Source organism: Felis catus, chromosome C2, assembly GCF_018350175.1.
Source record: "Felis catus isolate Fca126 chromosome C2, F.catus_Fca126_mat1.0, whole genome shotgun sequence".
NCBI lineage: Eukaryota > Metazoa > Chordata > Mammalia > Carnivora > Felidae > Felis > Felis catus.
Window position 1 is genome coordinate 151,469,709 of NC_058376.1, and position 25,536 is coordinate 151,495,244.

Genomic DNA, 25,536 nt, shown 5'->3' on the forward strand with positions numbered 1-25,536 from the left:
CCACGTGACAAGGCGCGGGCAATCGAGCGCCGAGACGGCCGGTGCGCGCTGATGGCGCCGGGCCGGGCCGCCGGGTGAGCGCCGCCGCCGGGCCGCCGCCATGGGCCTGGGCGCCAGCGCGGAGCAGCCCGCGGGCGGTGCCGAGGGCTTCCACCTGCACGGGGTGAGTCGCCCGCGCGGCGCCGGTGACCTTGGCTGGGCGCCCGCACGGAAGCGACGGGACGCTTATCGGCGGCCCGAGGTCGGCAGCGGCGGGGTCTCGGCCCCCGAGGGGCCGCCGGGTGGTGTCGGTGGGGGCGGGGACGGGATGTGCCTCCTTCCCGGTGGGAGCCTCCTCCGGGAGGCGGCGCCGCGGCCCTCCGGCCCCCGGCCTGTCTGCGGCCGCGGTCGGCCCGGCGCCGGCCCCGGCCCCGAGTGCCAGCCAAGCAGGAAGCGGGAGCGTTTCCTGGTCCCGGAGTGGCACTTCGCCCGGATGAAGATTGCACCAGGTTCAGCCGGGAGGCACTTGTGCACTTAGGTCCTATTTGCGGTCGCCTTCGGGCTGGACCTGGGGAGAGAGCCAGCGACACCGAGACGCTAGCTCGCCGCCCTCGGGTCCAGGGAGTCGGGGTGGCCGAGAGGACGCCGACTGCCAGGGAGCCGGCCGGCCCGCGCGCCGCCGTCATGGGGTCGACAGGCCTCGGGTCGGGGGCTCGAGGGGCAGCGCGAACCAGCCAGGGAGAGCGGGAGCGGGAGAGTCAGGAGAATGGCGCAGAGGGCACGGGGAGAGCGCTGGCAGCAGGGGAGGGACCTCGGGTGCAACCCGCGGAGAGGCGCGACCGAGAAAGTCGTCTTGGTGCTGCGACCAGGAGGTCTGGACTGGCAGTTCTGGGCAAAGTGAAGACGGAGTGGGGTTCCTCGAGTCTGAAGAGGAGGAGAGGGGCCAGCAGCCAGATGGAGAGTTGGGGTGACAATGTGTACCCCAGAGAAGGAGGGCTGGGACAGGAGGGTCTCTGACCCCAGAGCGCAGTGGGTAAGGACCCTGTGTTTTCCCTTGGGCACCGTGGATAGATGCTGGGCTGAGTGTAGGCAGGGCGTGTCTGTATCCTGGTGGGAGGCTCTGTTAACAACCGCAAGAGGGGAGGGCTAGAGGAGGGTTTTCCTAAAAGGAGAGCCAGGCGGGCTTCAGGATTCTGCCTGGGTGATGGGCTTTCTCTGGTTGGCATCACGGTGAGGCCCCTGACAGAAAAGGTGGACGTTGGGATGCATCCAGGAGAGTTTTGCAGCAGGTTGATGGAAAGGGAAGGAACTGAGGATTTGGCAAGAGGGAGGGGTGGGGCGATGGGGGCAGTGAAGACAGGAGGGGGCTGCTGGAGAGGGCAGAGTGGAGAGGACTGGAGGTCTTCCATTCCCCCAAACGGACATTTGTAAGCACCTGCTCTGGCAAGCGGAGTTCTGGGTGCCAGAGATAAAGCAGGGGACAGAACAGACGTTGTCCCTGTTCTCATGGAGCTTACATTTGGTTGCTGGCCCTGAGAGGAGGCAGGCACAGACGAAATAGATCTCACTGCTGGGGTGGAGGATAAAGCCGAGGAAGTGACAGATGGGTCAGGACAGGCCTCTCATCAAAGCACCTCGGAAGGAAGGAGTGGGCAGTACGGATACTTGGTGGAAGAAAGAGCCTTCTGGGCAGAGGGAGGCCCTGAGGTGGGCTGGGCTTGTTGTGTTGAGGAAGTGCATGGACAGGGCGGCCCCTGTAAGGAGGGCAGCGGTAAAGGACGAGGCCGGATTATATTGGGCCTGGCATTTGTCCTGAAGGTCTAGGATTTTATTCTGCCCTGTGGAGCCATCGGGACGTTTTACGTGGAGGTGCGACATTTCCTGCTAACCTCTTTTTTCTAATGTTTATTTATTTGTGTGCGTGAGAGAGAGAGAGAGGGAGACAGAGGATCCGAAGTGGGCTCTGATCCCCACGCAGGGCTCGAACTCGCAAACCGTGAGATCATGACCTGAGCCACAGTCAGATGCTTAACCGACTGGGCCACCCAGGCGCCCTTTACTAACGTTTCTTTAAAAATGGAGGACGCGTGTGCCGCCCTCTGTCAATATTGGCGTCCTCACCGTGTGCCAGGCGCGTTGGAGAAGACCCTGCCCTCGGCGAGCTTAGGGCCACGGAGGGTTCCCAGGCACTGGTTGTTACAGGATGGTGGAACAGAGCTGGCTCTGGGTTGCATTTCCTGGGGCTTCCCCTCTTCTGTAAGTCGGTATGAGTTTAAGGGTTAAATGCAAGGTAGAGCAGGTGTCCTAGTCCCCTGGCACGGAGCCTGTCCTCGGCAAGGGTAAGCTGCCGTCACCGTTAATTACATTAGGTCCCCTGCTGGGGGACACAGTGGAAAGTGTTACAAAAGCACACCCGGTGGGGCTGTGGGGTGGGGGTGATGAGAGCCCCCCCGTCCCCCCCAGGGAGAGTGGGACTGAGGGCAGCGCTTGCTGCTGGAGTGGGGGTGCAGGAGTGGGGGTGCTGTGGCAGCGGCATAGATTATTAGTCCCGTAGAGCCACAGTGGGTGATGGCGGAGCCCAGGGCGAAGGCAGTGGAGTACGGCCAGAGGACAAGGTCACAGCCGAGGCTGAGTAGAGGTGCAGGAGGCAGCTGGGAGAGGGGCCAGCTGGGATTGGAGTCGCTTCCTGAGCTCACTGTCATGGGAAACCATGGCAGCTTTGGGAGGTGGTGAGCAGGGGCCCAGCTGGTGGTGTCACAGCCAGGAGGGGTTCCTAATTCCAGGGCCGAATTAGCTTTGATCCAGAGGCTCAGTGTGAGCTCTCCTTCAGCTGGGGGGATCCAAGACTCTAGGGGCTGGTGGGTAGTCGAAGCCACAGGGCCTTTCCATTGTGGAGGCCACAGGAGCCCAGTGTCCTCTGGGCTGATGCCTGACCAGCAGGACATCAAGTGCTCACAGCCAAAGGCCTGAGGGTGTGGGTGCGGGGTGGGGGGGCCACCGCAGGGTCCAGCCCGGGGTATAAAGCCTGCATTGTTTGCGCAAGGCTCTGTAAATGGGGCCTTTGAGATGGATTTCTACCCCAGCTGGGAGGCCTGGTTGTTGTGTGTTTGGAGCCAGCAGTGAGTTCCGGGAGGACAGGGCAGGGGGCCCCCCTGGGCTAGGAGTGGCTCCTGGGGGACCTGTGTACCGTGCAGTGGGGACTAGGCTGTGAGGCCGGGATCTGGCTCTGCTCACTGGGCGCCCTGCTCAGGCTCATCCCTTGGGGCAGTCCCTCCAGTCTGCTTCCCTCAGCCACACTCCTCAGCTGCCGCCACGCCTCCCCGGCTGGTCTTGGGTCCGCCACCACAGGGTCCGGGGCCCTGGGATCTGGCCACAGATCTGGCCACAGGCTGCCTTCCCCCTCTTTCTGAGCACAACCCTGGTTCCGTCCTGGGACCCTCCCTTCCTGTCCACATCTAAACCTTTCTGGTAAACTCTCCGGCTTCCCTGTCTCCTAAGCCTCCCCACAGGCCTGTGCCACCCTGTGTCTCTGTGGCCTTCTAGAAGCCCCCAGGGCTGCCCTGAGCTCTCCTAGGAGGCCTGTCCGGAAGCATGCTGTGCAGATAATGATCAGACAAGAGCCATTTCCTATAGAGGAAAATTTGTGCCCCGGAAGGCGGCAAGAGAGGATTGAGTTACCTCGACCGTGCCCATGTGTGGCCTGCCTGGAACAGTTCGTGCAGTGCACGTGTCCCTGCTGGGACGCAGGGATCCGTGATGCGTGGCCTCTGAAATTGGGGGCTGGGGGTTTCTGGGAGAGGCACGGGTTGGGGTGGTGACGGTGGCCTCTAATGTGGGACAGGTACAGGAGAACTCCCCAGCCCAGCAGGCAGGCCTGGAGCCCTACTTTGACTTCATCATCACCATCGGGCACTCAAGGCTGGTGAGGCTCCACCATACGACGGCTGTCTGCCTTGCTTGTGTGTGTGTGTGTGTGTGTGTGTGTGTGTGTGTGTGTCCTGTCCCACGGCAGGCCCCACCCTGCTCTGCCTCCCTTTTCTTCTGGAGGGAGGCCCAACCCATCTCTCCTTCTCCAGGCCTCTACTTAGCCTCACTGGGGCTCTCCCAGGGCTCTGCTCCTAAGCTTTCTGGGAGGAGGCGAGGGGGCTCTTGGAGCTGCCTTTCGGGGCCTGAGAGGTGCGAAGGCTCTGGCCGAGGGGCGCCTCGTAGAGGGGCAGTCCTGCCACGCTCTGGACCACTTTGTTGTGTTCCCCAGGGGCTGAGGGAGGCGGGTTTAGTGGTGCCTGGGGGCACCCTGTGGGGGCTGCAGGGGTCGCCGGCCCAGAGCCCACCGGGGCCGCTGGCCGCCCAGGCCCCTCCTCATCTCAGACCCAGACCAGGCCGAGGGGCCCCGACCCGGGAGTGGGGGTGGGGGGTGGGGCCCCGGCGTCAGCCCCACTGCCCCCGCAGAACAAGGAGAACGACACGCTCAAGGCCCTGCTGAAGGCCAACGTGGAGAAGCCCGTGAAGCTGGAGGTGTTCAATATGAAGACCATGAAGGTGCGCGAGGTGGAGGTGGTGCCCAGCAACATGTGGGGCGGCCAGGGCCTGCTGGGAGCCAGCGTGCGCTTCTGCAGCTTCCGCAGGGCCAGCGAGCACGTGTGGCATGTGCTGGTGAGTGGGCCCAGGGTGGGCGTGCGGGGGAGGTGGTGCCCGCGCGCAGGGGGAGGCGGGGGCGGGGGAAGGGTAGGGGGTGGGGGTGGGGCAACCGGGAGAGGCCAGCAGCCAGTGCTTCTCTGTTAGAGGAGTCAGTCCCGGAGGTCAGCTCCTCGTCACCCCGCTTGTGAGCCAGGTGACTCTGGGCACGTTCTTACCCCCGAAACCTTGGTTTCTTGTTCTGAGAGGCGGGGTACCTTCTCCTGGAGGGGTGGTCGTGCTGCCAGAAGGCGGCCGCCCTTCATGGCGTGTCTTCCGGTCCACTCGGTGGTCTGCCGGGATCTCGTCTTTGCTGGCGGGTCCCCTGCTTTAGGCCCCCTCGGGCCTTGGCTTGCTGCCTGGGGGGCTGGGTGTTGACGAATCTCAGCGACTGAGCTGTCACAGGTGTTGCTGTTAAGGTCTGTTCGCAGACACACACGTGGGTTCCCTGGTGGTGCCCACGTCCTTGAGGGAGTCCTGCAGCTTGGTGGGCGGAGGGCTTCCTGAGCTGGCAGTGGACTGATCCGATTTGTGGCCTCCACTGTCGCTTACTAGCTTCTCGCGGGAGGCTTCTCTTTCAGCCTCCCTCGGTTGGTCCAGGAGCGCAGTGGGGGTGACGATGCGGTGATCCCTTTGCACTTCCCCCGGGGGCGACTGGGAGATTGGGAATAGTAGAGTTCCCACCCCCCACCCCCCCAGGGAGAAAACAATCCTCGGACCCAGTCCTGCTCACTGCCTCCGCCTCCAGCCCCTCGGCAGGGGTCTCCAGCCGCAGGCCCGCAGCAGGAACCACAGTTGGCACTTACCAGAGGCCGACGTGTGGTTTTCATTCTTCATGCGTGTTCTATTTTTAATCTTCTCGGCAACCCTGAGGTTGCCCCTGGGGAAGTACTGTGTATCTTACTTTTAAATGTGGGGAAACTGATGTTAAGGGGTTAAGTATTTGTCCACAGTCGCTGGCTCGGGGTTGGTGGAGTCAGGAGTTAACCCAGGTCAAGATCGCAGAGCTCAGGGCCCTGAGCGGCGCCTCGGTGCTGCCCTCTGCTGGACAGCCTGCGGAAATTAGGGGGTGGAGTAGGAGGGTCTGGGCTTGAGGTCCTGCAGGGCCTGGGGACAGAGGACAGAAGTCCCACTGAGTACCTGGAGAGGCAGGCCCCTCCGTCCTCCCCGCCCCCAGCTCCAGGAGCAAGACAGGCAGTTGGTGCTTCTTTCCGCAGGAAGTGGAACCCTCTTCACCCGCCTCCCTTGCCGGCCTGCGCCCCTACACAGACTATGTGGTTGGCTCAGACCAGATCCTCCAGGAGGTGAGCAGGATTTGGCTTGCCCTCCCCGGGTCCCTGAAGGCTGTCGCCGCCGGTGTGGAGATGGGTGCTGGCCGCGGGGTGGGCCTCGTTTTGTTGGGGCCTCCGATTCCTGTGCCGGGAGCAGGGCTCAGACGCTGGCTTTGTCGTAGTCCGAGGACTTCTTTACGCTCATCGAGTCCCACGAGGGGAAGCCCTTGAAGCTGATGGTTTACAACTGCGAGTCGGACTCCTGCCGGGAGGTGACTGTAACTCCCAACGCAGCCTGGGGTGGAGAGGGCAGGTACTTGCTCAGTGGGAGGGCTGCGGGGCGGGACCTGGCCGCTGGCCGAGGACCAGAATCGCACAGGGGGGGGTGTGGAGGCTGGGCTCTGGGTGCAGAGATGCTGAGGGTGAACACGGGGCCGGGAGGCGCCCTTTTCGCTCTTCCACTGCCAGTCGTGGGTGGGGTTGGCGGATCTAGGACCGACTAGGGGACCACCCCTCGGATTGACTGTTTCTGGACTTTGGCAGTCTGGGGTGTGGCATCGGCTACGGGTATCTGCACCGGATCCCAACCCAGCCCTCCAGCCACCACAAGAAGCCACCTGGTGCCCCGCCGCCTGATGCCCCGCCGCCTGATGCCCCGCGGCCTGATGCCCCGCCACCTGGACCCACCCCCCAGGACTCTCCTGCCCCTCCTCGCCCAGAGACCGGCTCCAGGCAGGGTGACTACATGGAGGTGCGTGGGGGGCATCTGCCAGTGGGGGGACCTTCCTGTGGGCAGAGGGGCCTGCCACCTGGGAAAAGAGGACTCTGGCATCGCCAGGGGCCCGTTTGTGGAGCTCTGGGGAGGACCTTTTGCTTCTGGGACCTAGTGGAAGCGGACGGTCCCGTCCTGGGACAGTGAAGCCCACTTGGGTTCTCCTGCCACTTGGGTCTGGAGGTGAGAGTAACGGCAAGGCACTAGTTGTCATTTTCATTTGAAACTGAGGCTCGGAGGTGGGCATAGCCTCGTCCCGTGCCTCGGTGAGTCTGGTGACGTCGGGTCAGAGGCCGGGCTCGCGGAACCCGGGCTGGGCGGGTGTCTGGCCGAGTCCGTAGGAGAGCGCCGGACCTGCCTTCTCGGCTGTTGGAAGAGGCACCTGAGTGCCTCTGGGGCAGCGGGCTGGTGCCTGGGGTCTGTACCGGGGGGGCATGCAAGGATCGCTCCCCAGGCACGCTGGAGTTCAGGGAGGGCCTTCTCTTCTGGCGGGTCATGGGAGGACCCGGCCGGGTGGACACCAGGGGCTCCTCCTGTCAGCACTGCGGGAGAGGCCACACCAGGCCCCTCGTGCCCAACTTCAGATCACCTGGACGGGGAGGGGGCAGGTCATCGAGGCTGTCTGCGCCTTCAAGCGGAATGCTGATCCCCTGGCAAGCGTGGGCCAGGGGTTAGGGTGGACTGTGTGACCTGAAATGCCCCTGCCCTGTTCCCTCCTCGTCCCTGTCCCCTGCAGGCCCTGCTGCAGGCACCCGGCTCCTCCTTGGAGGAACAGCTTTCTGAGCCTGGGAGTCCCAGCCGTGGTGCTCCAGACCTTGGGGGACTTGCACGTCCCATGGAGACTCCTCTTCAGCCTCCACCTCCAGTGCAGCGAGTCATGGACCCAGGTAGCGAGCGGGCCCCGGACGGCAGGCTCGGGGGCCTGCCACCCCTCGGTGCTGGAGTGGGCGTCGGGTTTAGGGCGAGGCTTTCGCCCAAGTGCCAAAACCTTCCCTGGATCTGTCGTCCTGTGGCATATATGTCCTATGTCGTATATGTGAGGATGGTTGCAGGTGAGCCAGTGCCGCGTGCAGATGGGGGGACGGCAGAAGGGAGGTGGCCTGCTCAAGGTCACGCGGCACTCTGGGGACAGAGCAGGCAGGGTCTGGGCTCCCTGCCACAGTGCTAGTCCCCTGAGGCCCAAACGCGGATTCTTTTCTTTCCTCGGCGGTAGGCAGTGGGGACCGCGTGGGGGTTGGGTGGGGGCGCCCCCACGGGCTGAGGACATTGCAGGTTTAGGCCGGGCCAGGTGCCCCAGGGTACTGGCCTTCCGGTGGTCGGGGTTTTGTGCTGGGAAAGACTCGCGCCCCTTCCTCTAGGCTTCCTGGACGTGTCGGGTATCTCCCTGTTGGACAGCAGCAATGCCAGCGTGTGGCCCAGCCTGCCGTCTCCCACGGAGCCGACCCCCACAGCCGTGACAGCCGCAGGGCCCGAGGACGTCTGCTCCAGCAGCGGTTCTCACGAGCGGGCTGGTGAGTGGCCGACGCCCGCGGAAGCTTTCTGGGAAGGACCCTGGGCTGTTGGGAAGGCTGCCCCGAGTTTCTCAGCTGGGAGGGAGGCTGGCTTTGGGGTGAGATAGAGCCTCGTCAAGGCATTTGTACCGGAGCCCCCCTTCCCCATCACCGCCTGGGCTGGGGGTTGGGGGTCAGAGGAGTGGCTGGCCCCGGGTCCCGCAGGCCTCCTGAGCCCCACCCTGTGTGTTTCAGGTGAGGCCACGTGGTCGGGGTCAGAGTTTGAGGTCTCCTTCCCGGACAGCCCAGGCCCCCAGGCCCAGCCAGACCACCTGCCTCAGCTAACCCTTCCCGACAGCCTCACCTTTACGGCCTCACCGGAAGACGGGCTGTCTGCTGAGCTGCTCGAAGCACAGGCCGAGGAGGAGCCGGCGAGCACAGAGAGCCCGGACTCGGAGGCCGAGGCTGAGGGGGCGGCCGGCCAGGCCCGGCTCTCTACCCCAGAAATAACGCCCTAGGGTGGGACGAGGCCTGGTGGCATTTCACGAGGCCTCGGTGTGGGGCAGCAGCTTGGGCCGTGCCGCGCGGCCCAGCCTCCGGCCCGGTGTGTCCAGCTTCCCAGGCTGCAGCCCCCAGTGACGTGCAGGGACTTCGGCAGGCAAGGGCTCTTGTGTCCGCTCGGACCCTACCGGTCTCGAAGAGATGACGTGTTGGCCTTAATTCTGCCCGACGGTCCTGGCTTTGGGGAATCGGGCACTTGAGAGTCTCAAACGAGTCCATTTGGGGCGGTGGGAGGCTGGGAGCGGCACCCAGGTTAAGTTCTGCAGGAGCTGGGGTGGGAGAGGAAAGGACTCTGCTGCTTGGGTGGGACAAAGCGAGTGGGTAGTAAGGGGAGGCCGTGGGCCTTGGCATCTGTAGGCCACGTACCCTTAAGTGCGGCGCTTCTCCTGCTCTGGTCGCTGTGGCTGTCCGGGAGGCCACAGCATCCAGGCGGGGTCAGGGGTGCAGATGGGAGTGAAGGAGGAAGGGACGGGTGTGGAGTGTTTGCCTGGCACTTCATGGGGCTGGCCTCGACTCGGCCCGCACAGCTCGGCTGGCCCTGCGTGTACTAGAAGGCAGCCCCGTGCCTTGGGGACCCCTGGAGCCGCAATCACGGTCTCTTCGGTCACGTGCCCTCCTCCGTGCTACACTGCACGGGCGGTTCAGGCTGACATACGCCAGTCCCAGCTGGAGGAGAGAAGCAGTGAACGTGTCCACCTCTCCTGGGAGAGGAGGGGTGGAGACTCTAGGCCCTGCAGCAGAGACTCCCTTGATCTTGGATCATGACGTTTCTTCTTCCCCAGGGCCGACGCCCCTCAGACCCAGTGGTGCCTCCTGTCAGCTCCCAAACTTCTACAACCATCTCTTTTAAATACACAGGCTTTGTCAGCCCCAGCGGTGAATAAAAATGACAAATTTAAGGTCACCATCCTAAGCAGACTCTTTCAAAGCGGGTCCTGACCAGACCTCTTTAGACACTGCTCCCGCTCCACGGGGGAAGGGGGGGGGGCCTGGACAAGAGTGGGTAAGGGCCGCTCCGTTCTTCCCCACAGTTCGGGAGGAGGCGGCTCCCTCCACCTCCAGGTGCCCCGAGAGGCTAACACGAGGCCAGGTTTTCTGCTCTACTTGGCTCCTGCAGGCAGGGAGGGCTCCATCCAGGAAGGGCCCTCCCCTCCACGGAAGTGCTTCCTGACTTGGCTTCAGTCCCTCCCCTTCCTACTTGCTGATTGCCACTCGGGCTGCCTCTGGCCTTGTCTTCTAGCTGCCACCCAGCGGGAGGTGCCACCTTTGCCGCTTGATGTGTAACGTCTGCACTTAACGGGGCCCAGATTTCTGTTAGGCCCAAGGCCCACGGGACGGGGACTCTGCTCTGGGCGGCACAGGTCAAGTATACGGAGGGCGGGCCCCCGGTTAGCGAACACTTCAACTTCCTGGCACTGTGACAGCATTGAAAGCAAGCCCTTGTCAAACCTACCGGAGCAGCCGATACGCTGCAGAACGGAGACACCAGCGCCGGGGCTTGGTTCTTGGATGGTCTGGGAGCCCAGCGTCTGTCCGCCTGCGGGAATCCGGGCAGCGGAACAGCATCACCACGGGACCGTTCTGAGAGCAGCTTCCCTGAACTGCAGCCTGGGAGTCTGGCCCGAAGTGCCCTTCCCTTCAGAGCTGTGGCTCTTCCCTCCCTTTTACGCACTCCCCTCCTTAAACTGGGTGATAAAATGGGCGTTGATGCTGATTATTGTCGGGATAAACACTAAACATGGAACCAGAAGTTTCTCTGTAATCTGCTATGAAGGAAAGTGACAGGTGAAAGAAATAAATGTGTACTACACTTTAAATATTTTAACTAAAGCCTTTATTCTATACAACCGTGAAATACAGATTTTTACCCTTTTGGCATTGCAGGCTGTCAAATTTTCTGGAAACTATTACTGGTTTGACTGGAAGGAGAAAAAGAAGTAGAAGCATGCCGAGGGTCAGATGGATGACAGGAAGGGAGTGCAGCCGCCCCTCACGCCTCGGCACACAGGGCAAAACGGCCCAGCAAAACCCGTCCTGTGGCCCAAGGCCCCTCCCGCAGACACAGCTGAGGGCTGGTAGATGAGCTGTGGGGATTTTTGGTTGTTGTGTTTCTGTCATCAATTCACAACTATTGCTAAAAAATGTGCACCAAAAGTGCACCGTTGTATCCAACAGATAGAAAGGACTTTAAAAAAAGAAGCCGGTGGCTCTGTGCGTGAGGGGGAAAGACTCCTTGGGAACGTGGCACCTCTTTGCTGACTTCTTCAAAGTGCTGGAGGCAGTGACCTGTCCACTTTCCAAAGGAGCCTGGCCGGCGGTGAGGGAGCCCTGTCCCTACAGTCGTGCAGGCAAGGGAATCTCAAATGGTCAGGTCTGGCCCCGGGCCCGTCAGCTGCCTCCAGCCGAGCCTGGGAAGAGGACAGGGAGGAGGGAAGACCTTCCCCGCCCTCCCCGGCCCCTGCTGCCGTGGGGACTGACCGCACACGAGAGGGGGAGGCGACCGGACCCGAATAAACTGCCCTCCGAAGGCACTTGTGCTTCTGGCTTCATACAGGAGGCTTGTCTTAAGTAGTTTTATGGGGCGGACCATTGTTCTGTGCTGAATACAAATGACCTTGGGGAGGATCCAAAGTATTTCTTCTTGCCAAAAGTTGAAGTGTTTATCCCCAATAAGTTACATTCTGTACAAGACTCAAAGGATTCTAGGAAAGCTTTAGATCGTTAGAAAGAACAGTGAAGAGAACTCTGGGTGCAGGTACCACACCACCGCCCTGCCCGTGAAACTCCGGAGGAACGAGTATGTGTACTCCCAGGACAGAGTATCCAGTCAGCTCACAGGGACACCAGGCGTTTTAGGTCGCGTGTAAATGAAGCTACCGTTCCATCACGGTCTTGGGCTTTGATGGCATCACACTGTTCACCCAGAGCGAGAGCCTGTGGCGTCGCCTGGCTTTTGCCCATAAACAAAACCGGGCACCGTGAGGAGGAGTGAAACAGCCGCACCTCCCTGCGGCCCACGGCACCGCGGGGCACTGCGGGGCGCACTCCAGTCTGGCGGTCCGAGGGCTGCGGTCCGGCACCCGGAATCTCTACAGGTCTTCCTAAAAGAACGCATCTGAGATGCAGGGTTAAAACGAGCCCAAGAAGGAGAATTTATTTTGAAGTGGGCTGGCTCCTGAATTGTACAACAGCAAATTCCTATTAAAAATAACTGTCGTAAGTGTGAGAACATTTGTTGTGTTTGTTTTTAATGACCAACTCGGAAAAAGCCTTCATAGGTGCTGCGTGGATGGAATGTACTCTCTTAGAAAAGCTACAGAGCGTGTGGGTTTGAAGTTGAAACACAGTGACAGAGGTGGCTCTACCGATGTGTCTCTAACAAGTGCTAACAGACAAAGATAAGGTCCTTTGAAACAAAAGGAGGAAGCCGAGTCTGTGCTGGCCTGTCGTCCGTTCTCTGTACATCTTGCAAGACACAGTCCTCTTCGGGGGCGGGGGGGGGGGGGGTTGTCCTGCTCTCGCTCTCTGCCTCCCTGGGGACAGCTTAATCTACACATGGAGACTGGTTTCTATATTACATCTCGATTAGTCGCTTCAACTGAAAGAGAATCTCGGTCCATACCAAATCGGCCGCTAGAAGTCTTGCTCCCATTGGGGCTCAGCGGGCTTCCTAGGACTACTCTCGGGGCCACGGAGGAAGGTCGGTAAATGCATACCCAGGAGCGCCTGCCCGCCCTTCACGTGGACTTCTGGCGGTAATGGAGGGTGAGGTCGCCCCCGCTCTTCCAGATGAAGTGCTTCACCGTCCGGAGGTCCATGTTTGGATCCAAAACCTGAACGGCAAAAAAACAGGTCATAAAAAATGTCAGAGCCTCTACTGTGTGATACCTAAGACCTTTATTGTGAACTCAGACTCTCAGCAGGCGACCCAGCTCGTCCCCACCTGCCAGCCTGCTCGTGCTGACTCAGCCGCCGTGACGTGGACACAAACCGGGGCCCCGAGAGACGTGCAGCTCGTGCGGCTGGGCCAGAAATCCCAACTCCAGCCGTTCCTCTGAGGAAATGCCTCGAGTGCACCTTTACTTCAAACAGCTCCCCCGGGGCGCCACCCACCTCCGCTGCACGTCTCCACCCAGCACAGCAGGTGCCGCTCTGCGCACCGAGGCCAGCGGCTGTCCTTCTCCGGTCGGGGAAAGAAACAGCCACCGGCACATTCACATTTACCGTCTCTGTGTCCTCTTCCGGAGAACCTCCCCGGGGTAAACGGGAGCTTCAGGGTGGGCCGAAGAGCCCCTTCGGAAGGGGCCTCACCGGTAGGTGGGAGAGACCCAGCACTCCCTCCTCAGAGTCTCCTTAAAAGCAGAAGCACCCCCAAAGGCCACAGACGTGGGAAGCGTAATCACACGACACCTGGCTTTCTGAGCATCAGCACTAGAGAGAATGGGGCCGCGGTCCTCGAGTGCACTTACCTGGTCCTGGCACAAAAGTTCGATTTTCTCCTCTGCCAGCACAGCAATATCCTCCTCTTTTTCCTGTTCCCCTGGCTTTTCATTGTTAGAAGAGCTAGTGGTTTGCGACTCATTATCCAAGTTGATGATTTTCTCGTAAACGTGTTCCATTACCTTCCGGACTTGGAGCATGTCACTGGCGGAGAGTCTGTCTCTGCAAACAAAAAAAAAAAAAAAAAAAAAAAAGCAAGGGCAGAGTGTGACGTCAGCCAATCGCCGGACGTTGTCTTACATGCTCTTTGGTGTCCCCATTTGGTAAAGATAAAGCAAACCGCAGAAGCATAAACCAATAGATGTTTTCAGTCACTGCCTTCATCTATTTTAGAATTACCAACATATTCTCTATAGTGTCCTCCTGAGACACAGATAGCGGGTAACTGAGATTAAATGCACGTTAAGACTTACACATACATAAAGAACAGCCTTCCGGGTTTTATTCCCTTAAAGACTTTCCTAGCACAGCAGCAGACTGAATGCTCCTGGGAGGGAAGGCAGCCCCCGGTGATGACCCACAAGCCCAACAGCCAGCCGGGTATCTCCAGATGGACGTCCTGCAGGAACCTCAAACTCTCCGTGTCCAAAACTACATTCATCAGCTTCCTCGCTCCCAAACCTATTTCTGTATCACTGACGTCAGGTTGCCAACCCAAGCAGCTCAGGCTCAAACTCGGAAAGCCATCCTGAACGTCAGTCATTACAAGCGGAATCTAGGACTCGCTTTAACATAGTCCTGTGTGTGTGTGTGTGTGTGTGTGTGTGTGTGTGTGTGTGTGTGTGTAGGTGGGTGGGAGTGGGGGAGGCAGAGAAGAAGGAAAGTGTTCAGACATGTGTCAATAACCCTGAAGCTGTTTGACAGGGTAACGGGGTTCATTCTAATCTCCTTTTTGTTATGTCTGGAAATTTCCCTAACAAAAGGTTTTTAAGTCTTGTTGAATACCTCTCTTTTGAAACTCTATCCATCCTTCCATGTGCAGCTCAAATTCCATGCCCTTCAAGAAGCCTTTCCAGAAAGCTCCAACCCCAAATCCGTTTCTCCCTCTCTCCTCATTCCCCAAGTGTCTGTGAAAGCAGTCTTTATATACAAACTGTCCTAAACTATGCTGTGGCAAGAAACAAAATCCAAGTCTTACTTTTTTGAACTTCTGTGGCCTACCACATAGGTACTTGGTAAAGGGTAAATCGTGTAAACTTTCAGTATTATGAAACTAGCTTTAGATCTACGACATGTCTCCTTTGCCATAAAAGCAATCATAAAGAATAAAAAAATCTCTGGCAATTGATTAGATCCGGCATCACATGACACTACATTTACTTACTTTTTTAAGGTTTTTGCTCCCGAAGATGCGTGAGGTTGGAGGTAGAAAGGAATTTTGTTGAATTTGGGCATGTTTTTCTGAAATATTAAAAGTAAAAAAGGCATAATCATTTCTATTAGCTGATGAGTGAAAATGAAGTCAATAAAAAACATGATTTACCAGTTGATAGTTATTTTACAATTCAAATGAACTTCCTATGAAATTTATAGTAAGCTATCGAATCACCTAAGCCTAGTGAAAATGTATCCAGAAAAGTCTCGCGTTCAGTTTCGTAATAAAACGTATACGAGATAAATGATACGTCAGTGGCAGTGTGAAACTGCAGTATGGCTCTTCCCAAATAACAATTCAAGGTATTAAAGGAAAACAAATATTACTTGCTATTTAAAGCAAAATCTCAATTCCACATTAAAACATTGGGGCTGATACTTAAGGGCCCAAACAGAAAATTCAGTGTCTGGAGAGAAACCCACAGCATCCACTTCTGAGCAAAACCACACACTCTAGGCTGGTGAGGCCCATCATCTAGCTGGAAAGGTCACTGAGGTCCTCCAACTTTCTCTCCCTCTCACATCAGGTCTGAGGTTTTAATCAAGAGTGGAAACTTCAGCCAAACGCCTAGGTGTCTACCATGAAGTGAACCACGTACTCAGATGAAGGATAAAATTAACTGGTCATCTTTTCTCTGGGTATCACTCCCCTTCAAGCCTCCATGTCATATCCTGTCTGGGTGTCTCCTCTCAGGAATAAGCCACAGGCTGAACGTCAGCAATGCATCCCAGGTGAGTTTCATACTCAAAGAAAGTAGTGCTTATGGGGAGCTCGGACTCAGAGCTAAGAGCACAGAATACCCATCAGGTGTCACACTGGCTTTAGGTTCTTGGAGGTATATCTGGACAGAAAACACATTTTCTGGAGGTTCTAGAGATTCAATCTTTTTTCATAAGGCTTTAGGAATATATAAAACAGATCAACAGCACATAAGAGAGTCTAGAAACAGGCCCATGTGCATAGAGAAATTTAGTACCTGATAAAGACAGCATTTCCAATTACTAAGAAAAGGATAGGTTATTCAAAAAAATTGTTTTGGCACACTGGCTATCTGTTTGGAGGAAGTTAGCATCCTACCTCACACTAAACAGCACACATTCTCATAAATTACAGATCTAGACAAAACAATGATCACAGACGTACTAGAGAACAGCCAAGCAAGATGTGACACTCAGAGCCATGAAGATCAATCTGATTACATAAAAATTCAAACTTTTTGCCTGGTAAAAGACACCAGCCACGAAAAAGTAATACTTCAACTGAGAGGCACAGATAATAGTCAAAGGGTGACTGTTCAATATGAAGAAGTCCTACAAATCAGGAAGACACACAAACTCCCCAACAGAAAAAGGAGTGAAGGATACAGAGGCAATTCACAGGAGAAGCACAAACAGCCAATACGAAAAGATGCCTAGCCTCAGTACAGATGGAAACAAACAAACCAACCCACATTAAAGACCGACAAAGCAAAGACCGACAGTGTCGGTCAGTGTGGAAAAACGGGCACTCATGCACTGTTGGAGCCTCTGTGGGGGCAAATGGGCTGTATCGTAAAATTTAAAACATGCAGACCCTTGGATCCAGGATTTCCACTTCTAGGAATTTACCCAAAAAGTATACAAAGATACACATACAAGGATGTTGACAGAAGCATTGTTTGTGATAGAGAACACTGGAAACAACCTTAACGTCCCTCAATCAGGGACCAGATAATTTATTATGGCACATTTATACAAAGACATACTATGTAATCATTAAAAAGGAATGACCCGTATGACGTACAGACATGAAAAACCATCCAAGACATATTTTTAAGCAAAAAATAAAACCAAACCAAGTTGCAGAACAGAATGTATAATAAGATTTTGTGCAAAATAATGAACTGTGTGTGTGTGTGTGTGTGTGTGTGTGTCTGTATCTACACACACACAGAGGCACCTACACAGACACCTGGATAGTACCTGCTTGTGTACGCACAGAAAAAAGTCCTGAAGGTTGTGCATTAAACTACGAAAAGTTATCGCTCTAGGGAGAAGGACAGGAGTGGATGGAAGAAAGGGATGACTGGGAAAGAGGTGGGCGTTTCCCTTTATTCGTTTATTTTCTTTAATAAGCACATGACATGTTTATAACTCAATCCAACAGAGATATAAACTGACATGACTCATTACCAACTTCTTCCGCAGCCCTGGAGCTGCAGGGAAGCAGAGGGGGATTCCACTTGGAGCCTAGTTTTGACTCAAGTTTAGGACGGCACGGTCTAAGGCTGTTCTCGTGCCTTCGTGATCTGGAAAGGACAAAAGGGCGAAGCAGGAGCGAAGGACACTTACATCCACAGTGATGTCAATGACCCATTGTGGCACTGTCTCATTAAGAAGCATCGACTCAGTCTCACCCCCGGAGTCTCGGCAGAGCAGCCTAAACATAACCCGTCAGGTAGTAAGTGACACAAGCAGCACAAATGACAAACCCCCGTCAGCAAACATTACAGGGAGGGACCCTACGGAGCTCATTCCGGGCAACCCCCCCTTGATGGCAGCCAGGCGGCCTGACTCAGTCCGCCGGGAGGGAGAGCAGGGCCCCAGACGTCGAGGTCAGGCGCACACTAGCGCCGCTCCTCTGAGTTGTCAGGTGACGACAGGAACCCTGGGTGGAGGCAGAACAGCCCGGAAAGCTCTCCTGCCTGGGCTCCCGTGCACGGCACAGCCCCCCCCCCCCCCCCCCCCCCCGGGGCACTTGACAGGGGGCGGGGCGGTTTTGGTAATGACCCTCGGAGGATTCTGAGCTCAAGGGCAACAGAAGCGTTCCTCTCACTTCTGGCCCAGAGGAGACTCTAGTGAGCTCCCCCGTGGCTCCAGCAGGGCCTCGCTGGCAACCTGAGGGGAAGCTACTCCAGCTTCCCCGCGGGGCCTCACGAGGGACTGACCGCCTTGCACCTCAGGCCGGGGCACCACCGAGCACGACGGTTCTCAGGAGCAGCCCAGGCGGTCCTGCAGGGCCCAGCCCGAGGGAAGTGCCCTGCTCTGATGCTCTGAGCAGGGACACCTGGGGATTCCTGACCCCTCAGTCACGCTGGCTTCAGTGAGAGAGAGGGAGAGCTTCCTGCAGAAACCACCAGAGAAGCTGCCTGAAAGCAAGGTCCCGACCTTACTGTCACACGAGACGCTCAGCTCTCAGTTAGAATGGGGCCGACTGGCATCAGACACTGAATTATCGCATGGAGATGGAAAAGCTTCCGAATCACACCCATAAAAGTTAGTAATGAACAACTTATGTTTGGACGTGCCTGGCTGGCTCCGTCAGTAAAGCAAGCGACTCTTGATCTCAGGGTTGTGAGGCTGAGCCCCATGTTGGAGTGATCACTTTAAAAATAAAATCTTTAAAAATAATTAATTGGCTAAAAAAAGTAAAATCTTAACAAACAAACAAACCCCAGTTTATCATGTTTGAGTCCGTATCTCTTAGCAAATGGGATGCTCTCTTCGGCAGGGTCTCCGACCTTCCTTACCCATACCTGAACAGTGTGCGTCCCCCAGCTTCACCAAAGATCACAGGAGTGTGGGGGGGGACTTGAAAATATCCATTTCCCTTCTGCACTCGGTTCTCCTGCTCCCCATTTACTAGGAAAAGATGCACATGGTGTCAGTATCCAGAGCTAGTGCTCAAATGTAACATTTTGTTTCTACAGGCTTCAAACCGCCAAGCTTTTAAAGTTCAAAGTCTGAGAAGTCAGCCAGTCAGATAAAGGGACAAAACCAATCAAAGTTACATTTCCACAAAGAATAAGGACGGCAACTTGGGGTGTACCTCATGGGAAATGACTGTATACTTTTAGGGAATTTTAATCGAAGACATTAACATCTGAGATTTGAAATAAAGAGCGAACCATCTACTTCAGCCACAGGGAAGTCTAGGTCAGCCTGTTTACAAACGGCGGTCCGCTGTTGTGCACGTGGGTAGAACACCAAGATCAGGAAAATTTCTGCGGCCAGAAACAAATTTATGTTTTAACGGCCGCCATAGCCGATGGCAGAGGTATCAGCGAAAAGTAAAACCCCCAAAGCGGCCCGAATCTCCTTCTTGTAATTCCCTGCAGATTTCATTTCCCTGCTTTCTTCGTAACCTTCTGACGAGTGCGGTTGAGCCCCACTCCAGTGCCACTTTGTTCACAGAGACACCTCTGGTGAATCTGGAAGCCACGTCACCCTCTGACCCTACAGCACTTTCAGACCCTCTCCCACAGCACCCGGCACCTCCCTGCGATCTCCTAATGCTCTATCTGCTCCATCCAAGGAGCTTTCTGCCCTGCCGGAACGTCAGGCCCGAAAGGATGCGGTCCGTGCCCATTTATCTCTATCAACCCTGCCAGCAGCTCACGACAGGCCTCTGGACGCCTGAGCTGCTCACCGAGGGGCATCTACACGACTCTGGAGAGCCCACGGTGCTGATGCTGATCACCACACGGGTGGAGCAAGCAGTGGTCTGGCTGCACGGTGGGTGGGGGTGGGTGGGGGTGGGTGGGGTGGGGGGGGGTGGGGGGGGTGGGGGGGGTGGGCCCCGCCCTTACTACGGCAGTTTGATTTGAGGATGACCCGGATTCCTGCGACTCTTTCCTTACTCCCGCAGCCAAAGCCTGGACGCCAGTGGTGCAGACTGTCCTACTAGTTTTTGATCTTGATCGTCTACTTGGGCCTCTAGGGCATTCTAACTGTCACCCTGCAGGTGGAGAGGGACGGGCATGGCTGGGAATGACATGCCCACAGCTACACAGCTGATAAATGCCAGAGCCCACACTGAGACCTGGCTTTTTCCACCCTCTGCTGAAGATCTTTCCGTTGAGTTTCTCTGGCTCAGAGCCCCCTGTACGATTCTGATGGGGAGGGGCGTGCACCAGATGACACAGAACAAAAGCCACCACGGGTGGGGTCGGCGCCCTCTGCGACAGGGATATCAGAAGACTGGCTTGCAGAGAAGCATGCACAAGAGACCTTGCGCACAAGAGATTTAAACTGATTATGGATGAATCAGCCAGAACAAAGGCTCTGGCAGGAGGTCCTGGTCATTACTGGCCACCAGAAGTGGGCGCTCTTCAGCAGAATCTTCAGAGAATTCAGAGAATATTCAACAGAGTGAGCCCTTGGCAGGTAGGACTCAGGGATTCTTCAACTGGCTAATAGGTGACAAATGAGCTGTGAAATTGTTTTCTTTTTTTTCTCTTCATTCAGTCAAACTGAACTGAAATTACAAACTTGAAACATGTTCTCTTCTACTGCCTAGAGAAAGTTATTGCCACTGTTTGAGGCACACATAACTTTTCAATGTCCTCAGTGACATTAATTCTTTACAAATACGCGTTCGCTTATCCTGACACTTCTGGGTTGAAATTTGATTCTTTGAAACGTTTGGAGCCAAAATCAGGTAGATCATCAGACTAGGTAATGCCTGTGTTTCAGGCCGGCATGAATTATGACCAGGTAAGGACAGAAATGGCTTCCTGATGCAGCTAAGTAGCTAGCTCTGGAGGTGAGTCCAGCAGGACCACAGATGCTCTGAGGAACAGTCTTCTTTGGAAGAAGACTGCTAAGCCGCTTGCTTTTAAGGAGAAGGTCATTTGGATACATAGGGGTTTTTTTTACCCATCTTGAGCAGCTTCACGGAAAGTGCTCTTGGAATCTCAAGTCAAGACCGGACGTTCTTTGATACGTGGAAGGGTGATAAATTGGGCACATCACAAGTATTTATTTTGTCACGATTTAGCAAATGCTTCCAAACATTTCTTAAACATCCTTAGAATAACAAACACTCCAAGCATCTTAAACTTCTGAGTAATTTTAAGTCAATTATTTGGATATAAAAACACGAACCATGGTTTACTTCATTTTCTTCTTCATCCATTGGATTCACATGTGTTCTAGGCCAATATTCTAGGAGTGCCTGCAGTAAAAGTCCTCCTAAGTTCACTGCAAAAGAGTTAAAATGAAAAGACATGGAAAAGAGAGTTACTAGTTTTCACCTAAAAACAGAGGGAAAGAAAGAAAAATTGTTTCCACATATTCAGATGTTACATTCGTAACCCAATGCCAACGATGTTTAAAAGACTTTAAAGATTTTGCCAAGTCTATTAAAATTTATCTTAGAACGTTTCAGCAGTGATAATACGGAGCAATTAACTGGTTGTTCTGATAATATGGAGCTATCTGGTTGTTCAGATATAACCATTCTTTTTTTTTTTTAATGTTTATTTTTGAGAGAGAGAAAGAACAGGTGAGCAGGGGAGGGGCAGAGGAAGGGAGACAGAGAATCCCCAGCAGATGCCGTGTTGTCAGAGCAGAGCCCAACGTAGGGCGTGAACCTATGAACAGTGAGATCATGACCTGAGCAGGAGTCGAACACTTAACCAACTGAACCACCTAGGTGCCCCAAATAGGACCATTTTAAAAAAATGAACAAAAACAGAGGCCTGGGTGGCTCAGCTGGTTAAGCGTCTGACTCTTGATTTTGGCTCAGGTCATGATTTCACATGATTTCTCTCTGCTGACAGTGGGGAGCCTGCTTGGGATTCTCTCTCTCTCCCCATCCCCCGCTCACACTGTCTCTGTCTCTGAAAATAAATAAATAACTTAAAAAAAATTAAAAATGAACAAAAACGGGAATTACATTCTTTAAAGAACTATTTCCATACGGAGCCACTAAAACTATATTTATGTACATCAGGTATGTCTACATACTACATTCTCAGGAGAATAGCAACCACAGATGTCATCAACAAAATATAATAGACTTTTATACGTTTCTTCTCACAATACACAAGAATTAACTCAAAATAGATTAAAGATTTGACTGTCAGAACCATAAAACTCCTAGAAGAAGGGGTGCCTGGGCGGCTCAGTCCGTCAAGCGTCCAACTTTGGCTCAGCTCATGATCTCGTGGTTTGTGAGCTCGAGCCCCACGTCGGGCTCTGTGCTGAGAGCTCAGAGCCTGGAACCTGCTTCGGATTCTGTGTCTCCCTCTCTCTCTGCCCCTCCCCCGCTCACGCTCTGTCTCTCAAAAATAAATAAACATTAAAAAAAAACAAAAACTTTGGGGTGCCTGGGTGGCTCAGTCTGTTGAGTGACCGACTTCAGCTCAGGTCATGATCTCATGGTTTGTGAGTTCGAGCCCCGTGTCGGGCTCTGTGCTGACAGCTCAGAGCCTGGAACCTGCTTCGGATTCTGTGTCTCCCTCTCTCTCTGTTCCTCCCCTGCTTGCGCTCTGTCTCTTTCTCTCTCAAGATTAAATAAAAATTTTAAAAACTAAGGAAAAAAAAAAAACCCCTAGAAGAAAACATAGGCAGCGAGGTCCTGAAGCTTGGTGATGATTTTTTGGATCTGACACCAAAAGCAAAAACAACAAAAGCAAAAGTGAGCTAGTGGGACTACATCAGGCTAACAAGCTCCTCACGGCAAAGGAAACCATCAACAAAATGAAAAGGCAGCCTACGGCATAGGAGAAATCTCTACAAATCATAGATCTGATAAGGGGTTAATACCCAAATATACAAGGAATTCATACAACTCAACGGCAAAAACAAAAATGGAAAACAAGCAATCCAATTAAAAAATGGGCAGAAAGGGGCTCCCGGCTGGTTCAGTTGGTGGAGCATGTGACTCCGTTCTCAGGGATTGTGAGTTCAAGCCCCACACTGGGTACAGAGACTACTTAAGAATAAAATCTTAAAAAAAAAAAATGGACAGAAGATCTGAATAGACATTTTCCCAAAGAAGACATACAGATGGCCAACAAGTACATGAAAAAAAATGCTCAACATCACTAATCATCGGGGAAATGCAAATCAAAAGCACAACCTCACACACATTAGAATGGCTAGTACCAAAAAGATACAAGGTAAGTGTTCATGAAAATGTGCGTAAAGGGAACCCTCTTACACTGTTGGTGGGAACGTAAACTGGTGCAGTCACTGTGCAAAACAGTATGCAGTCTCCTCGAGAAATTAAAAATAGTAAATGCCGTATTATCTCGCAATTCCACTTCTGGGTATTTACCCAAAGAAAATGAAAAAAACCAACTCAAAAAGATATACACACCCTTATGTTCACTGCAGCAGTATTTACAGTAGCCAAGATATGGAAACCAAGTGTTCATCGATAGATGAACGGATAAAGAAAAAATGTGGTACGTAGGTACAACGGAATGTTATTCAGCCACAAGAAAGAACACAATCCTGCCATCTGTGATAATTCAGTTGGACCTTGAGGGCTATGTGGAGTAAGACAGAGAAAGAAAATACCAGATGATCTCACATATATGTCGAATCTTAAAAAGAAACAAAAGACAAAATAGACTGGTGGTCGCCAGAGGAAGGGAGCAGTGACGTGAAGAGGATATCAAAAGGTACAAACTTCCAGTTATCACGTAAGTAAGTCACGGCGACTACTATTGTGCACATTTGAAAGCTGCTAACAGGGCAGATCTTAGACGTTCTCATCATAAGCAACAACAACAACAACAAAAATGTGTAACTATGTATTGTGGTAATGGATATTAACTAGATTTATGATCATTTTGCAATATATACAAATATTGAATCAGGTTGGACATCTGAAAGTAATATAATGTCACATGTCAATTATACCTCAATTAAAAACTAACAAACAAAACAAAGGAAGACACCAGAACTGTTTCCCAGCTTCACTTTTCCTACCCTAACAGATTTCCAGAAAGGATTAGGGGTAGAGAGTGTGCTGTGTGTTTAATTGTTAAAGGTAAACCACAGACTGCGAGAAAAACCCAGGCCCCCAAAACATTTATTTATCTTAAAACCAATTTATTCAAAGTTACTTATCTATTTATTTTGAGAGAGAAAGAGAGCCTGAGCTGGGGAGGGGAGAGAGAGGGAGGGAGAAGAGAATCCCAAGCAGGCTCCGTGCTGTCAGCGTGGGGCCCAACACAGGACTCAAACTCACCCACCGTGAGATCACGACCTGAGCCAAAATCAAGAGTTGGACACTTAACCGACTGAGCCACCCAGGCGCCCCAAGACCCCCAAAACATTTAAAACGGTACAGTATTTTCAAATTCCATGAGGGAATATATGTATTTCTTGAAAAGCGATTTAAAAATGCCCAAATATTGTTAAAAAAAAAAAAAAAGGGAGCACATAGCAAAGAAAAGCAAAGCAAACCAAACACAAACAAAAAAACCTAACCCAGCACAGATCCACCTTCTCTTTCGAAAGGAGGGAGGGAAGGACACTTAAACGCACGTTTTGGATCTGACCCGTCAGGGCTGCTGAAGCCAGCGTCTTTTGCAGAAACCCAAGCAGCAAAACAATCACTCTCATCCAAAGTAATAGTCAACATCTGTCAAAATAAAAACACTGTTAGCAGCATTCCATTTCAACACATTCTCCAAATATGCCCCTACGTATCTGTACTAAGTGCTAAGCCACAGATTCAGGACCAAAATGTGTTTCACGGGATTCACTGGAGCTACAGTTTAATTTCCTGGGATACCAAAAGGCACTTTTTAACTGCATTTGGCAAGTATTAACATGAAAAACTTACCGTGTTCATACTTAAACACAGGACTCCGTACTTAATAATACTTAATTTTGAGCTACATAAGAAACTTTCAACTATCCCAAATTATACGAATATCAGTTGCAAACTCACCCCTGTTTTTAAGTCTACTGAGAACCAATTTGGCACATACACCATCTTAAATCTTTTCTTAATTTCATCCTCAAAATCCACTTTGCCCAGATCTTCAACTTTACATGCCTATACAGCAAAAAGAAAGTATGGGAATTATCATATAAGTGGTGAACTGATTTGATTCCGACTTAGGTACTCAAAATTTTACACATATTCACATCTGTCTCAACAAAATGGAGTCAAAGAAACATTTCAACAAGGACGTGGCCAAATAGTTGCAGGTAGATGCTTTAAGACAAAAATATCCGCTATTACACTTTTAAGTTAAAAGAAAAAAAAACCCAAAACCCAAAACGTTCTCTTTTTGGAATTGTCATGTTGGTCATACTGATAAAACACATCATCACACTGACCTGGAAGCAATGTTAAACGAGGCACAGACAATCTTCCAGGAACAAAGAACGGTTACTAAACACCCTAGGAGACCCGGGCAGCTGCTGTGAAGATGAGAGCTACCCTACAGGCAGCCCGGTAAGGTTTCTCTTTCCTGACCCTTCCGATCTCTCCTTCACTGCCCTCTCTCTCCTTCACTGCCCTCGAGTGCTCCCCAGAGGCGTGTCCTGACCTCCGCGGGAGCCCTGGGGCGTTTCCCATCACAGCTCACCTCCATTCCTATCCATGTCGCAGAATACTCCTTCCACCACCTTGTCACATCAACGTGGCTCTTTCCTGAGGGTCAGCTGTCTTCTCGAAGGCTGACTCTGCTGCCTCTCCTCTATCCCGTGCCTCCCCGATGGCACATGGAGACCACTTATTCCCTCGCCTCCACGTAGAGATGCCTATTTCTCTGAGGCTGCAGGATACTCTACCCCGTTCCCTCATTCCACCGGGCAACCTCTGTGGCCGCTCTCCCTGGGTAGAGGCTGGGGATCCTGCTAACATCCTACAGTGCACAGGACAGATCCCACTCTACCCTGCCTCCCTCGACAAAGACTTATTTGGCCCAAAATGTCAATAGTGTCAAGGATCAGGAACTGTGATGTATTCTTGTTAAGGCAAGGCAGCATATAGCAGAAAGGCTCCATTCAAATTTTAGGTGCTTAAAAAGATGAACTATGGCCTTATCTATTATTTGTATTAAAAAGTGCCCCCAAATAAGGTATTATTGCAATCAAATCTTAACTTACACACTTACTATCTTGGTTACTACGTATATTTTTTACAATAAACAATACAGGTGATACACGATCCAATAACTTA

At 53.4% G+C, this 25,536-nt stretch overlaps 2 protein-coding genes across 7 annotated transcripts in view; one reads left to right on the forward strand and one right to left on the reverse strand.

The window, feature by feature from the left end:
• The first annotated feature begins 8 nt into the window (after window positions 1-8).
• Window positions 9-10,564, forward strand: GORASP1 (golgi reassembly stacking protein 1). 4 transcript variants are annotated; one of them, XM_023260717.2, is made up of 9 exons: window positions 9-163; window positions 3,821-3,901; window positions 4,429-4,632; window positions 5,871-5,957; window positions 6,107-6,237; window positions 6,468-6,675; window positions 7,433-7,583; window positions 8,055-8,207; window positions 8,442-10,564. In XM_023260717.2, the coding sequence occupies exons 1-9, from the start codon at window positions 101-103 to the stop codon at window positions 8,702-8,704; spliced, it is 1,341 nt and encodes a 446-aa protein (XP_023116485.2). In that variant the 5' UTR covers window positions 9-100; the 3' UTR covers window positions 8,705-10,564. The 4 variants fall into 4 exon arrangements, with proteins under 4 accessions (XP_023116485.2, XP_044893779.1, XP_023116486.2 ...); XM_045037844.1 differs by having other exon boundaries at window positions 86-241; XM_023260718.2 differs by lacking the exon at window positions 9-163 and adding an exon at window positions 355-488.
• The window catches only part of WDR48 (WD repeat domain 48), a 44,067-nt gene continuing 29,095 nt past the window's right edge, over window positions 10,565-25,536 (reverse strand). For 2 of the 3 annotated variants that reach the window (XM_003992225.6, XM_019810914.3), the window contains 8 exons: window positions 24,295-24,402; window positions 23,886-23,982; window positions 20,487-20,582; window positions 18,137-18,242; window positions 16,953-17,040; window positions 14,572-14,648; window positions 13,217-13,409; window positions 10,565-12,580 (listed from right to left, as the gene is read on the reverse strand). In XM_003992225.6, coding sequence (XP_003992274.1) covers window positions 12,485-12,580; window positions 13,217-13,409; window positions 14,572-14,648; window positions 16,953-17,040; window positions 18,137-18,242; window positions 20,487-20,582; window positions 23,886-23,982; window positions 24,295-24,402 — 861 coding nt within the window. In that variant the 3' untranslated portion in view covers window positions 10,565-12,484. Of the gene's footprint in view, window positions 12,581-13,216; window positions 13,410-14,571; window positions 14,649-16,952; window positions 17,041-18,136; window positions 18,243-20,486; window positions 20,583-23,828; window positions 23,983-24,294; window positions 24,403-25,536 lie in introns of all 3 variants that reach the window. The other variant, XM_019810913.3, reaches the window with a different exon arrangement.

What these genes read in the sequence shown, in the direction of transcription:
- GORASP1 (XM_045037844.1), top strand. Translation starts at nt 101, where the DNA reads ATGGGCCTGGGCGCCAGCGCGGAGCAGCCCGCGGGCGGTGCCGAGGGC. An exon ending in GCCTGGGGTGGAGAGGGCAG is followed by an intron (nt 6,238 to 6,467) that starts GTACTTGCTCAG and finishes GGACTTTGGCAG; the next exon opens with TCTGGGGTGTGGCATCGGCT. An exon ending in GCAGCGAGTCATGGACCCAG is followed by an intron (nt 7,584 to 8,054) that starts GTAGCGAGCGGG and finishes CCCTTCCTCTAG; the next exon opens with GCTTCCTGGACGTGTCGGGT.